The 16,029-nt window shown below is 42.0% G+C and overlaps 1 protein-coding gene across 1 annotated transcript in view; it reads left to right on the forward strand.

Moving 5' to 3' along the window:
• GRIA3 (glutamate ionotropic receptor AMPA type subunit 3) overlaps positions 1-15,762 on the forward strand; it is a 217,223-nt gene extending 201,461 nt beyond the window's left edge. Inside the window, exons 14-16 of the mRNA XM_006028500.2 lie at positions 8,757-8,871; positions 11,391-11,638; positions 13,721-15,762. Coding sequence (XP_006028562.1) covers positions 8,757-8,871; positions 11,391-11,636 — 361 coding nt within the window. The 3' untranslated portion in view covers positions 11,637-11,638; positions 13,721-15,762. The remainder of the gene's footprint in view (positions 1-8,756; positions 8,872-11,390; positions 11,639-13,720) is intronic.
• Positions 15,763-16,029: the final 267 nt, after the last annotated feature.

Raw genomic sequence — 16,029 nt, forward strand, 5'->3', positions numbered from 1 at the left:
TATATATATATATACACACACACATACACACACACACACACTGCACGTGAGACAAGTAGTTTTGTGTGTAGTAGCTGATGACCTTTTCAGGGTTAAAGCCAGAATTGTGGGTATGCTGGATCCTGACACTCGGCTGAGCAGCAGGATCTGCCATTGGCTAGCCCCAAACTGTCACACATTCAACTTAAGGCCTAAAAACAAAAAAAAAAAAAAGAAACAGATAGTTGTTACACATTATATGTAGGATAACTTTGTGGCTCGTTAACTTATTATCACACCTTAAATTGAATTTAGCTTTTGGCCAGGTTACAATTTAAGGCACAATTAACCTGTTAATTGCGTCTTAAATGTAACACGTATCTGGGGCCTAAATCTCACACACACACAAAATCCTTCTATTCTAGATGCTCTTGCTACAAATGCATTTCAGGCATGATTTATGTTAACTCCCCTTTACTCCAGGGCACGGATAGGCAGCCATTGGCACAGATGCCAGTGTGGGGTGCACACAGGCATTTTGCTTGGCACACACGCCTCCAGGCAGAAAGTGGGGAAGAGGCCAGGTCTGTGCTGCCACAACAAGGATTGGACCCCTCGTGGCTCCCGTGCAATCTGCTGTGGCAAACCAACATCTTACAAGTCGAGGTTGCAGGTGTTTTGGGCAGCCTGCTGAAAAACATTGCCTACCCCTGCTCCAGAGCCTTTTACTCTGCAGGGGCTACAATGCAAATGAAAACATTGTAACATCCCTACCCTGCTGCACCTCCAGTGACCTACCATGTCCTTGTTTTTCCCCACGTGGGCAAACCGGCCTGTTTGTGAGGAACTAGAGAGCGTACATCTTGGGCTTTGAGAGAGACACATCTCTCCCCTGAGCTACATGGGGAAAAAAATCCTTTCTATGCTATTTGGTAGGTGAGGAAACTGGATATGTTGGGTGCTGTCCTCAATATGTGATGGATGTTTCCGTTTTAAAAATAGCAAGACAGTTTTATATTGCTGTATCTATGACTGCATATTCCCCCCACTCCCATCCAAAACCCATCCTTCTACAAAGCCCCGTGCCATTGCCTCGCAGCCCCTCTCCGGGACATTTTTACCGTTCCCACACGCATGGTCAGATTCCCTCTACCGCCCAGTCCCCTGCACCCATCCACCAGTCTGAGTTGAGAAGGGAGCTCTGCTTCCCAGCAGGTCTCAGCTCCGCCGCAGAGTCTGAAGAAGGGATGCAGACACCCCTGTAAACTTGTTTCTATTATCCCCTGCCTCTAGCTGTGTGCATGATGGTAGAGAGGAAGTCTCCAAGGCTGTTGAAGATTCGTGGCAGACATCACTGTTGTTCTGTTGGTCCTGCCTACAACTTTTTTGGGGTGTTTGTTTTTTTTTAAGATACATGGGTGCAGTAGTGATGCTGACTGTCTTGCAGAGAACAGCAGCACCATGCTGAGAAAGTGCCATGTAGCATCTTTATTCAAACTTGCACTCAGATAATAAACCCGGTAACACTGAATGAAAGACAAATTTCAGTTCACAGTTTGCAACTGGGGAAAGCCGCCAACTTGGCATTTGCGTAGCTCAGTTTTTTAAGAGGTACCACCGTTTGTCCATATACCTCTCTGCCATCCCTGCACTGTTTAGATTGCAAGGAAGGGAAATGATTAGTGTCGTAATGAGTCTTAATTGTTAGGCCTTTCCTTTTCAATTGCCTTTTCGGAATGATTGCTCAGAATTAATTTACAATATTTACATACAATGTTTCATTGAGTTTGAGGGGAACAATATGCTATCTGCATATTTGTTTAGTTGTGACTGCAAATAATAAACATTGCTGTGGTATTGCCTATAATTAGCATATTGTCAGCCTCTCTGACACCAGTTAGTAGCAGCTGAGAAAGCCATGAAGATTAGAGGTGGAATTTTCAAGAGGTCCTACGTGATTTATGCTCCTAAATCACCCATGTGTGTTTAAAAAAACTACCCGTTGTGCCCAGCTGTATGTTCCACTTGAATTTTTTTGGCACAAGCATGTTGTAATGCCCCAGATTTTTAATCTCACCACTAGAAAAGCTTTCTGCCCTCCCCACCCCCCACCCCAGCAGCACTTCTAAAGCAGAGCACTAGGAAGTATGAACTCAAGTGCATCTTCTGACGATGATCTGACCCCACCTCAAGTTGCCTGACTTTCCTCCTGGAAAAAGTGCTATTGGTCACGTTGGCAGGACCACCTGAAAGAAATAGAGGAATGGGGTATTACAAACTTCTTCTGCAACTGGTTCAAATCCACTGACCCTTCAGAGCCTTTAACTCCATTTCTAAGTGGACCTTTCTGATCTAGATTTAGAGATTGAATACCTCATTAGGAGAAGACCAAAGAGTGCTAACAACTGAAAGTCTTGAAGAGCACTGGTGAAGAAGGTGTTGTCTGAGGATTCAGAAGGCTACGCTAGGGAGCATATGATTATTACAGACAAATGTGAGCACAGACTCCGTGATAAATGTACAAGGAACACCTGAGCATCAAAAGAAGATGCAAAATCTTTGGCAAGATCTGGGAACTGGACTAAGATGCAGCCATGACTGAGTCAGCTAAGATGACTGCTTGAATCATTAGCACATAAACACACCAAAAAATACCAGCCTTCATGATTTTATGTGGAGTTTAGCCACAGTGAATGGACTTCTTTCACCTCCTTCTATTGTATCAGAATCTCAGACTTCTCTTAAGTATCTCTTCCTTATGGTTGTATATAAAAGCTTGAAAATTAATCCTGAATGCTTCAGAAGGCAAGCAAAAGGAACCCACAGGATAGGAAAAAACAAGGCACTCTCATAATTTGATGGGGGTCTGACTCACAATTGTTAAGTGTTTGGCATTGACAGTACTGGAGTCATCTGGTTTTCAAGCAAATTAAACTGACACAACCAGATCCATGTTAAAGAACCCACAGCAAGTGGGTTAATTGAAAAATACAGATGATATTGTGTGAATTAGACTGCATGTATCATTCCCCTAGCTACAGCGCTTACTCAGAGCTAAGCACCAGATGTGGAGAGTCTTAGTCTGTTTTAAACTGTGCAGTAAAATAAAAAGTCTTGCATGATCATAGCCTTGTTAAGTACTAACTTCAGACAACAATAAAATGCATTGATGGCCAGTAAAAACGCTCTTCACTGTAAGTCTCTGAAGTCGTTACTGAGCGCACCAAGGCCATGTGGGACAATGTTAAACAATGACATCCAAAGCATCAAGCTTAAGGTCCCCTGGGATGCACAGCGCAACTTCTGGAGCCTCCAAGCTTTTGTTTTGCTGAGGGAAACCAACCGGACAGAGAGCTGGGCTTGAAACTTTGTAAGCAAGAAATAACGAGATCCGATCACAAATTAGTACCATCTAAGGGAAAACAGTCAGAATCAAGTAAGAAAGTAGCAAGGAATTTAGAGAATATGCCATGTAACACCAACAAGAGAGTAACAGTGACTTCATTAAAAAGCAGCTAGAAAGCATAATGTTCCCAAAAACCCTTTTCTCAAGCACCACTTTCAATGATCTGTCCATCTCGGAGCATCGGCAGCTGTGAGAAACAGCAGCTCTCTACTGTTCCCATGGCTACTGAACACGCTGTCAGAACCGGGAACTTATAACGATGGATAAATTAAAGGAGGAGGAAACTTGGTCCTTCTTCCCACCCCCTGAGTTCTGTAGACGAAGGAGCAAAAATAGTTAAAGCAAAATAACTCCATGGAAGTTTTTTCAGTGGTTTACAATGAAAAGGAATATGACAGCCTATATTAAAAACCATAGTTTAGGCAAACTCCCATCTGTTTAGGAAAGATAATTTTCATTTACGTTTTTGGAACTTGTATGTGCATAATTAAACGCAATCTTGGCTTTAAAAAAAAAAGAAGCCCTAATTAGCATGTTAAGCCATCCTCATTTCCCAATACTGTATGATGTTATGAAAGCTAATCTATAATATATTGGATGTTATGGAAATTTGTACTCTGTATGGGCTTTATAAGTTCATGCACATTTAAAAATAGCATTTGGAATGGGGGGATAATTTCACTTTAAATATCTGCAGGATGGCCTGGAAAGTGTTTTTAACTGTTTCTCTATTGTTCTTTTATTCTCAACTGTACAGTACTTCTGAGAGTGGAAAGATATGTTGCTAAAATTCCCTCCAAATTGGATTTTTTTATGGAAAGCTTAAAATTATAGAGCTGCATTCTGAGCAATAAGCCACAATAGGTTTCTGCTGGGGCTTGCCATAGGTGGAGAGAGATACCCAGCTTTCAGTATTGTGCCTCACACTAGCCTGAATAACCACTTGTCACAGTTTAGTTTATGTTGCTTCTCCTGGGTCCATGTTATAATGTAGCATGCTAGGAAGATGCAAGTGCATCACCATCACGTGAGTGCTTGCTAGGATGAGCTTTAGGGAGTTTAAACAGACTTCTACCATTTGTGCAATGCAGGTATTTCTAGCATTTGTCCTTGTTTGAATATTCCAGATATGAAGCTGTCATTTCTCGTGCACGGTTCATTTGCAACATTTGTCAGTGGCTTCTATTTCCTTGTTCACTCTTGATTCACGAGCACAAACCCTACATGTCTTGTAATGCTGTACATACAGTGATGCAAAATGGTAGCCACGATAAGTCTGACTTTCTAATTCCATCAGCTGCTGGTTGAGGGGCTTCATAATTGCTCTGCCCAGGCTGCAATAGCAAACGTGTCATCTCTCTTGGGACTCATCACTGCAATGCAGCACTTGTCTCCAGCCGGGAAAATATAAGCTTCCTGGATTGATAGTTAATTAGATTACAGCGGCTGCTAAAGAATAGCAATTTTAAAAATTAAATATTGGAAAGCATCGAAGCTGGATGTGCAAAGTGCCTGCAAAACACAAGGGGCTGTGCTGCCTCTGTCTGGCTAGTTGGGGAAGCACAGAGAGATCTCTACTGCCCGATGGCCACTGGCATTAATCTTGAGGAACATATGGTTTAGCTGGCACATGTTGATATGCAAAGGGATGATTGTTTTGTTCCAGTGTCATTGGCACAGGGTGGCAAGAGAGATTGTTTCTTTAAAGCTCCTTTGTACTAGTTTCTTAACAGCCATCCTAACTGCAGCAAGTGCAAGTCCAGTGGTGCTGATGACAGTGTGTTTGGTTAGTTTTCTCTGGAAGTTTAAAAGCATGTTTGGGTTATTTGCTTTGGAAAAAAAAACACTTCCCTTCATTTCCAGGTTTGTTGGCACTTGCTGGCTTGCAGGGTTACAGACCAGGAGTAAGTGAATGGATAATGTATTTCTTTATCTGAACCATGGGGGTGGTTGCTGTGAAGGACCATATACTTCTATGTGCAAACCAGAGCAAGGGCTACTGTTGTGCTGCGAGGTGTTCTGTGCCAGTGTAAGGGCAACTTCATCAACGTGGTTTTTGGGAGTCCTTGTCCACCTGTCTGTGTGGGAGTGGGAGTCAGCCTCTGGCCCACCTCTTGCTCCTTTTACAGCAGACTACAACCCTGGTGAAACAGCAATGCTCTTTGTGAGCCCTTCTCATTCCCACTGCACCCTGACTGAAGACTAGACAGATTTCAAGCCCCGGGCACAGAGACAAGCTCAGTCTTGAAGACAGAGTGCACAGGGCCAGCTCCACAGCTGAGGGTATGACTGCTTGATACAGCGCTTCACAGCTGGGAGCAGTACTGCTGTGTGCCCACCCACTTGGACTCATTAAAACTGAGAAACAAGAGCTAATTAACCTGGGTGTGATGCTTTTGCCGTCCTGATTCTGGAACCTAAGTTAATATCTGTATCCGGTACTAAATGGGGCTGGATATACACTATACACCTAGAATCAGCACAGGTATCTCTACATTGCAGTGAAATGAAGTATGCATTTGTAGTTGCCACGCTGCCACAAAATTCCAAACGACATCCTCAGTCTGATGCTGCCTGACCCTGGAGGCCTCACTTCTCAGCAGCAGAGTTTTCCTGGGCAGACGTGGGCTCCCATCGCTCCTTAGTGGGACTCAGGTCTGTCCTCTGCCCGGCTTAAAGCCATACCAGCTATGCTATAGAGTCAAGATCATTTTTCCTCTCTGTCTCTGGCCCAATGAATAGATGAATAGTTCATGCCAAGTGTAAAGAGCTAGGACAAGAAGGCATGAATCTGTTCCTTCTTCCTACCACAGAATACCTTGCAGCCTGCTGGGTACAGCATACTCAGGGGAGCTCTGGGTTCAGATCCACTTCTGGCCAAGAAGGCAGGAGAACCCAGATCTCTGATATGGTCTGCAAGTGCCCTCATATTTTTTTAATACCTGTTTATATCTCCTCACTTTCATGCTAAAGCTGCTTTTTCTTGCTCTTGGTCACCCTCTGTTTCGTGAGAAAGCCCGACTTTCTCAGCAATATGCAGCTTCAGCCTTGTTGAAAACAAAAAAAAATTGGAGTGATTTAGCTCAAGGCCTATTTGAAAATGGATTGAGCTGAGTAACCTGATTAAGCTGAAATCAATGTAAGCTAGATCTAAATCAATTTTACCTTGTCCATGTAAGGGCCTGCACTAGTTTAACTAAATTGATTTCCAAAGTTGATTTTAATTAAACTCAGCTATAGACAAAGTCTTCCTATGGACTAACCATCAGGTGAGTTTCTTCCATCTACTGGTAGGAGATTCTGTAGCAATAAGGGCGCTCTCATACAGTCTTCTACTGAGAAGTCCCGCTATCTTCTCCCTACCATGTCAGTGGGAATAGTCCTCCATATTTTGCTTGGGCAGATCTGAGTGGCTGCAGTGATCAAGATCATGCTGCAGCGAGCGCACCTTGGTGTCGATCTCACCCTGCGGACACAGGCCCAATGCTGACTTTACTCCACAACAGCAATACACTGCTGCTGGGGTGGAAATGGCCTGTCAGAACAAGTCCATGTGTGGACCGAGTGAGTTGAGTTAACTAGGATTCCTTTTCTAAGGATGGGACCTTATGGGAAGGCAGACAGGAGAACATGGGCACCAGGTAGCTACACAAATTGCCTTGCAATTTTGGCATGGGTATAAGAAAATCTGTGGGCTCTTTGGTTTGAATTGCCCGTCAGCACTCCTCCTAATACCATGCAGCAGCTGAGACCCATACTAAGCCAGGAGGGCTGAAAGCCCCTCTTTCTTAGCAGCAGCAGGCCCAGCATCCTGTGGGCTGTTCCTAGGCCTTGCACCAAGCAGCAGAGATTCTCAAAGTGGCCATTTTCTACCCCCCACTCATAAGACCAAAGGTAATTGCAAAGTCCCTCATTCCACAAACAGCCAAAAGACACCCATGCATGACCCATTTGCTTCTGCCATATAAATCTGACTCACCTCCTCGCACAATGCCAGAGGTGGGCAGGCAGGGAGAGGGGCACGGCGCTTTGCAATGAGTCCAGGCAAAGCGCTGGGGGCAAACGGTTTTGCCCCAGAGGAGGCAGACCTGTGCTTCTAAATCTCCTTCCACCTCAACCCATGGAGCTGCAATTGGATATGACCAATTCCTTCCTTCCTAAAGCATATCCTAAAAGATACAGGGCATAGGTTCAGCCCAGCCATTTTCCTCTCTGTGGAGGAAAGGCAAAGAAAAAGTTTCTCCCTGCTGTTTAGCAGAAATATAGAAAAGAAAACAGAAAAAAGAGAAAATCTCCGTTCTCCAGCCATCAACATTAAAAGCTGGTGGCTTGACCCAGTGTTTCCATGTGGACCAAGTCATTATGGCGTTGTATTATCGTCTCATATTTCGTGAAAATATCAAGATGTTGCACTTCAGCAGCATCTACGTTAGAAAGAAGGGCTAGTGCTCGCCCTCCTGCATGCCTTGCCTTTTCGATATACTGACTAGGCTGTGCTGCGCAGTATGCAGAACTTAGCGGCTCTGAGTCAAGAATGTTTCATTATTGGAGCTTTTGCAGAGGAAGGGAAAGGTGCTGGGTTGTTTGGTTTGGTTCAATGCACTCAAAATGTCATGGTTCAACGTAAAATGTTCCAGAGATTGGGGAAACCTTCTGAAATTTGTCATGGACAAGATGCCATGAAATCTGGGAAAATTCCCCCACCTCCACTGCTGTGATGTTTCTGTTTCACCTGCTTCAGACTGCGCATACGTACGCTGGAGTCCTCAGTGCTGCAAACAGCTCTTTGCTGGTGAAAAATCCACCCGAGAAAAGAGCAAAAATAGAATTTCCTCTGTAGTACCCCGAACAAGGATCACAGGCAAATGGAGAGGATTTTGCACTGCTGTGCATTAGAATTTTTGCTGTAGCTGAATTTGAGCGTATACAATTTCTTTGTGGATAGATTTGATTCTCAAATGCCATCAAAATATTCAGATGCTGGAAAACCATGCTTACCCCTACTGGTTGAAAATAGTGCTTAGCCTCTGTTAGTACAATACAGCGTCCTGTTGGATCAAACCTTTCAAACTGCTTGTAAAGCTACTGTGAGCTGCCTAACGAGTCTAACAAGAAGGGAAATTGGAGTTACATTGTTGATGTTATCTTCATTTAACAGTGTGTGCCGATTACTCAAAGCGATATGGGCAGGACCTGGTAATATAGTGTTGCTCTAGCATTAACTTAAGGGGATGATCCAGTTGCCTGCAGTATAATTACTTTGTGGCCAGGAACCCTGCTTTATCGCTTTGTATAGTTTTAAAGTAGTTTAAAGCTTGAATAACATAAAATAACATAATATAATGTTATTTATGTTATTTCCCACGTGAAGAACTCCTGTAAACCTTGCAGTATTGAAACTCAGTGAACAAGGCATCTTAGACAAGCTGAAAAACAAATGGTGGTACGATAAGGGTGAATGTGGAGCCAAGGACTCCGGAAGTAAGGTCAGTCGCTGAAGGTCTTTTTGTACTGATTAGACATCACATTTTGACCCACTGTTTGTTTATACAAAATGACTTTCCAAAGTTAACATTTACATTGTGAAGGTTCAAGGAAAAGAATAGAAAAAAAATATAATGAAAGATCAGAACATGACAGCATTTTTCTCTTACAGTATCAAAGGCTTTAGTTGTAAGTACTTGGATATTTTGCTGGAAAGAAAATATAGAGAACAGACACACACACTTCAAACCTGGTATCTCCATTTAAATGCCAAGTTTTATTACAGTCAATGTATTATTTAGTCCAACATTTTTTTTTAATTATTATTATTATTATTATTGAGTTTTATAGAATATGTAAAGTTTGATTTCAAACTGTAGCTTAAATTGGTTTCAGAAATAGCCACAGGCTTGGTAAGGGTGGATGTTTTCAGGAAAGACATCTCACTGATAAGCATGAACCCCCTTTTTTCCCAGCCATCCCCAAACAAGTTTTAAAATTTCTGCTTGAGTTTTTAACAACGATCTAATATCATGGTCCTCTTGGTAGCTCATTCCATAAATCTTGGACATTCATTTTTATTGTATGTTGAACCATTTTGCTACTGTATTGCTACGAATGTAGCCCAAATGTTGTTGCTCTTGGGGAATTCGAACACGGTGCATACTCGGAGTACGCGATTGGCACAGCTCATTGGTTAGCATAACCAAACTATACAGAAAAGCTCTACTGAAGAGGGCCAGACACTTTGGGTGAACCTGCAGCTGTTTCTTGTGCAGATTCCCATAGACCTCAGTGGAAGCTCTGGGTGGGGATCTGACCCATCATTTATCCATTTCCTATTTATTAGGGAGGAAATATTTTACTTGCTCCATGCAGTAAGAAGACAAAAGGATTAGTTCATGCTTACAGTGCCATGGAGGAAGCGAGGTGCCAAAGGAGCCCTAATGATTAAAGAGTGGATTTTCAAAAACCACCAAGGGGAGATCATCAGCCCACTCCTATTAAATACCCATGGGGGTTAAGTGCTTAATGCTGGTGCCTTTGCAAATCTCCCCCATTTTTATTGCATGGTTCAAAGTCTGGAGGTCATCTCTTGACACCACTGAAGTCAACAGTAACAGTGACTGGTTTCAGTGGAACTGGAATTTGCTCTCTTCGGATGCGACTTTGCAGCTACATGCAAGGTTCCCTCGGGCTCAGTGAGGACACGAACGCACACCAATTGCCAAATTAGGCTCCGTCTATTTGAAACAAACAAATTACAGATAGTTCAAATGAATTATTGTTAGTTAAAAGAACAGGTCGTTTTCACAACTGCATTTATCCAAAGTGCCTGTACTTTCCTCAGGCTGTGCCAATCCTAGTTTTACAGACATGGGGGATGTCCTTAGAGAATTTTGGTAAAACTAAGTACATCTAACCAAGTACATCTAACTGTACTTCTTGACAACTAAGTGTCTTCAGCAAGTGCAAAGACTTGTTGCAGATTGGTCTGGCACCTGACTTAAGAGCAGCCAGTTAGTGTTTGTGATCTTTGTGCTACAACTTCGGCAAGAAAAGTGTGTCCGAATAGTAAGGAACCAGCATGGCAAGCAATCCAATTCAGCTGCAAAATGGTTGCGGTTCTGTTGACTGATTCCAGAACCCTACTTTTTTTTTTAGATGAAAACCTTTTTTCCATGTTTGTCATGCCCTGACAGGATGACCTAGACATCGATTTTAATTAGGATTAGTATTATTATTTCTTTGATTCGGTAGCCCTCTCTCTGTCTGTAACAGAAAGTGCTAGTTTAGACAGGGATCCACAGCCTGACCTGAAAGTAACTGACCATCTTCCTCAATGACTTTTATTGTTAAATACAAAATAGATAAGGTTAGCAACACCTACAGTTATTTTCTCTACATTCACCAAGAACAAATGCCTGCTGGCGGGCTTGAAGGGGTTTTTTGGGGGGGTGGGATTGTTTGGTTTTCAGGGGGGCAGGGGAGGGGTCAGTGAATTTCCAGAAGGCCGTAAAAAAATGAATGTATTATTGGAATTCCCCATATGGGAAAGCAATGACTGTATAAAATAAGAGATGCCCTGGCAGGGAGCCTTTTGCTTGCTACCAGCGATGCTTAGCAGTAGAGAGATTTGCTGAGTGAAATCCAAACCCTATTGAAGCCAATGGCAAAACTCAGCTTCACCAACTGAACAGAATGAGACAGAAAAGTAACTTTGCTAAGAAACCCTAGTTTTAGTATTTCTGTGTCTCTTGGACAGAGCTGAAACTAACACAGATACATGAGCTCCAGTATGTAAAAGTAACTAGGGAAGAGTATATTCTTGATATTCTGACCTGGGATCTCTGGACTGGTTTGATGTGTGGGCACAGGGAGTCTGGAGTCACAAATAAGAGAGTTATTTCTATGTTGACTTACTCTAAGCAGACAAACTGTAGGACTGATTGCAAAATAACTTGTAATCATTTGTCTCTTTTGCCACAGCAAAACTAATCAAGTGGTTCATTTCTCTTAGGACAAGACAAGCGCTCTGAGCCTGAGCAATGTTGCTGGGGTTTTCTATATTCTTGTTGGAGGTCTTGGTCTCGCCATGATGGTTGCTTTGATAGAGTTTTGTTACAAGTCTCGGGCAGAATCCAAACGAATGAAACTCACAAAGAACACACAAAACTTTAAACCTGCTCCTGCAACCAATACCCAGAATTACGCTACGTACAGAGAAGGCTACAACGTGTATGGAACAGAAAGTGTTAAAATCTAGGGGTACGATTAAGGTCTACTCATCCAGTTCATTCATTTCCCTTTTATTAATACCCTTTTTCCATTTCAGTAATATGTTGGAACTGTTATATGTATTGGTGGGAAATAATTACAGGGTTTTTTGTACTACGTGCTAGCAACTCACTCTTCCCCCCCCGCCCCCTCCCCTTAATTCACAAGCAGTAGCTGGGATTTAATTTTGTTTCTCAATCAAGTAGCCCGTCTCTATAATGATGATGCCAGCATCGATGCTAAAGTGAATGACTCCTGTATTTGAAATGTCAGTGCTTCCAAAACTTTTTTTCATCCCTTTAAGTGATAACTGTCATCCAGAATTCTTTTCTCCTTTCTTGTTACATTGACCCCCTTATTTTTTAAGAGGCTGTGCTCAGCTCAGGTAAGTACTAGTAGGAAATCTTGGTAATATTTTATGTCCTTCTGATCAAAGAGTCACCAAGTATCAAAAATGCTACAATAGCAGCGCGTCTATGCAAGATGTTTACTGCACAGCAGACTAATGAACTGTGCAGTAAATGTCTCGGCGTCTACATGTAGGCCCCTATTATGGTGGAGTAAACTAATATAAAAAATTCTTCGGCAGCACGCATGTAGACATTGTCCCAGCTAGCTGGGGCATGAGGGTGCTTCAGTACAGGGGCTAACCCCACACCTTGTGTCCCAGCCAGCCTCTCCGCAGCATGTTGATCAGGGGGGAGCATCCCCGGGCTGGCAGGCTAAGCCCCAGGCCTCTGCCAGCTGGGGCTGCTACGACCCAGCTCCATGTGCTGAGGTCCTGGGTGCATGTGCAAATGTGCACCTGAGAGCAATAAACCCCAGTGTGATAAGCACCAGAGTTTATTGTGGTACGTGTAGACATACCCTAGATGAAGCTAATTTCTTAAGCATGAAGCAGTAGAAATGAATGACTAAAGGCCTCTCTAGAAGTTATTCCAACCAAGTATTTCACAGATTCCACCTTTATGCTGACAGAAATCAAAGGATTTCCAGCCTTCAGATAAACTTTGTTGTTATGAGTAATGAGAGGCGATTAGCAGTCATGATAATTACCACAAGTCTAGCCAGGGGTTGGCAACCTACAGCCGATGGGCTAGATCTAGCCTGTGAAGAGCATGGATTTTGCCTCTGAAGGTCTGATTTGGTGTGCCGGGACCTCGCTGAAGTGATAACTTAAGGGAGCCAGGTTACAGTGGTGATTTAAAGGGGCAGCTAGTTAAAGCCTCATGCTTTGAGCCCTCACTGGTGAATTCGTTGTCCCCTTCTGGTATTTGCCCTGGCTTTCAACAGCACTCAGTAAGTGGAGGGGCCACAGAGCAGAGAAGGGATCAGGGCAGCAGGGGTGGATATCGGCTTCCCATGGCAGGGGGGGGGGGGGGAACAACCCCACCCCCCCCCCCGATTGCAACCCCCCACCCTGCCACTCTAAAAGGTTGCCCACGCCTGGTCTATAGGAGTATCCAAATCTCTTGAGTCTACACAACGGGAGCTCCCTTCCTGCTTCCACTAAGGTGAGTGGGACCTTTTCTACTGACATCAGCAAAGAAACGGTCTCCTCAGCCCTGGACCAGTGGTCTTTCCAGAACTACCTGCCTCTGGCCAGATAAGAAATAGCACAAAAACTGTCCGGCTTGTGGCACTTCAGTGCTTCCACTTATGGCCAGAAGCAGAAAAAAAGGTGAGTAGAAAAAAGGGCAAAGGATTTCCAGAGAAACTATCTAGATGGCTGCAGTATTTCAGAGGTTCAATCTAGCTTTTAATGAGCACGAAATATTCATACTGTAAAAGCACCCACGGGGCACACTTAATATTGGGGTGACATTGTGTTGGGCACTTTGCAAATGTAAAGAAGAGAAAATCCACATACTATGAAGGACTTAATATGTAAAGCTTTGGATGACTCATTCCAGTTAGCCCTTTCTTTGTCCAAACAAGTCCACCCGTATAATCAAATAAACAGGGCTGGAAAGGACTCCTAAAGGCAATCTAGTCCAGGCCCCCCGCCCCCCAACATACAGTGATCTCCTCTCATTGGAAGGGAACTGAAACATTTGTTTTCTTATTATATAGATCCTCACTTATGACAGCATGCAAGAGGAGAAGCAGTTGAGATTGTGGCTACTTCATGGATCCTGACCACCTGAGCCAGTTTTACTCTCTCCTAGGTGTCAGGCATGACACATATTGATGATGGTGCAATGAACTTTTTTTTTTTCCTTCAGTGCCTTATGGAAGACTCTGAGACTCACAACAATGCAAACCATCACTGAAATATTCTTGCTTTGCTTGAAAACAAAAAACAAAACAAAAGAACTGGTAACTAGACAAAATACTAGTATGTGAACAAATATACTTGTAAAAAAATCAGTTCAACAAAAGCCATTCTTTGATACCACTGCACAGTATATGAACTTACGTCCTCAAACCAGAATAAAGGTCAGTTTTCATCGTCTACCCCGTTCCTGATCTAAAGCCTCAGACGTCCACTGCTTGTGAACACAGACCAGCCTGTCGCTACTTCTGTGATCGACTGTCAAGATGCTTTGGGTACTTCTTAAAAGGGTGGTGTGATTTTTTTTTCTAGCCACTTTAAATTCTCTAGCTCATTTGGTAAAACATGTATATCAGTAAAAGGTGAATGTAACACACATCCAAAAAGAAAATGTGCTGGAAAAAAAAAAGATGAAGTCAGTGATTATGCATCTGTAAGTCCAAAAGAAAATGATTTGTGGAACTGCAGATCTTGCTTCCAGATCAGTAAATGAATTCTCTTGACAAGCTAACTATAGTGCCAGTAAAAAAAAATACTGTACGCCTTTTTCTCTATAATCAGGCATAACTACAGGTGCTTTATTAAAATGGCATTAGCTGGCTTTAAAAAAGAAAAAACTAATAGCCACTCGTGAATTTAGGTTCTGGCCACATATATCTCTCTTTTCTTGCTGTGCATTTGCATTTTAAGTCGATATCTAATATTCAGCAACGAGGCGAGAGAAGTGCAAAACAGTTTTTCCCACACCTGGTTAAAACCACTTTTCTCAATACTAGCAGTGTGCTCAGATGATGCTTCTTGGATTATTGTCATTTGGAAAACAAAGATGAGGAAACAGGAGAGTGTCTCAAATGAGACCTACAGTTTGAGACTATTATTATGCGATCTAACATTACTATTGCTAGTACTGTTATATTATATCAGCTCCTGCCAATAATTGTTTCATGGCTATTCATCAAAGGATGCTTGTGTCCTTTCCAGTTTGTAAAGAATACAATGCATTCCAAGATATACTGCTAAAGATAGAGGCTCAGTATTACTCACATCCAACTTCTCAATAGAGGCAGTTTTTCAACCTTGACTCTGTGCCAGAAAACTACTTTACTGCATTTTTTAAGGAAGAAAAAAAAAGAAACTTTTACTGTCACAGTTACAGAGAAATGTTCAAGGAAGTATCTGCATACTAATTACCTCTAATATGACAATAAGTACTTTCTGTAGTTCAATAGAGTTTTCTTTCATCAGTAACATACATGGAAAAATCTTCCAGATGATAATGAATAATCCTTTAAAAAAAAAAAAAAAGTTTGACCCTTTAGGCTTTTAGTTCTTTGACAATAGATTTGATCTTCTATTAGAATTTTAAAAAATGAAAGAAAGATAATATGGAGAAAGCCTTGCTAAAGAAATAAATATTTCCAACAAAATGTACTATAAAACATTTTTAAACCTCATGGAAGAACAACGCACTGTTAAAGTTTTTAACACACTATTGAACAAAAAGAAACTATTTGTTCCTTTTTTTCATGAAACTGATTTTCAGGTTCCAAATGCTATCACATCCCAGCGAGGGGGAAAGGAAAGCTCAGCAGTTATAAGTTGTATTAAAAACAAACATTTTCTTAGAAGCTGTATAAAGAGAAATGTATGTTTATCACATCGATTTTTAAGAGTGGAAGCTTCACACCGGTGAAGGGGTTTGGTAAAATGGATTGTTATTTTTAAAAACTTGCATGTAAAAAAAAAAAAAAAAAGTGTTGATGCTTACAAATTCCTGCTACCAACTTCAAGCTGCAGAAGTCCAGCAGTAGTCACTCGAGGAGTTCTTGGTTTACTTTTTTATTTGGGGTTTATTCTTCCTTTTTTTTTTTTTTTTTCCTTTTTTAATTTTTTCCCCCCTCTCTTTTTTTTTTTTTTTTTTTTTAAGTTCCAATTTTTGGTGGTTACAACTGCACTTCGGTGAACAGAAAAATTGCCAAGCAAACTAATGGCTGTAAAAGCGTAAACTGCATGTGTGGGCATAAATTACTGAGCCTCATTTTAATGAGGTGTTGTACAAAGAGTTTTAATACATTTTGTAAATAAAATTGTAAAGAAAAAAAAAAAA

This window comes from Alligator sinensis, unplaced genomic scaffold (genome assembly GCF_000455745.1).
Source record: "Alligator sinensis unplaced genomic scaffold, ASM45574v1 scaffold157_1, whole genome shotgun sequence".
In the NCBI taxonomy this organism is placed as follows: domain Eukaryota; kingdom Metazoa; phylum Chordata; order Crocodylia; family Alligatoridae; genus Alligator; species Alligator sinensis.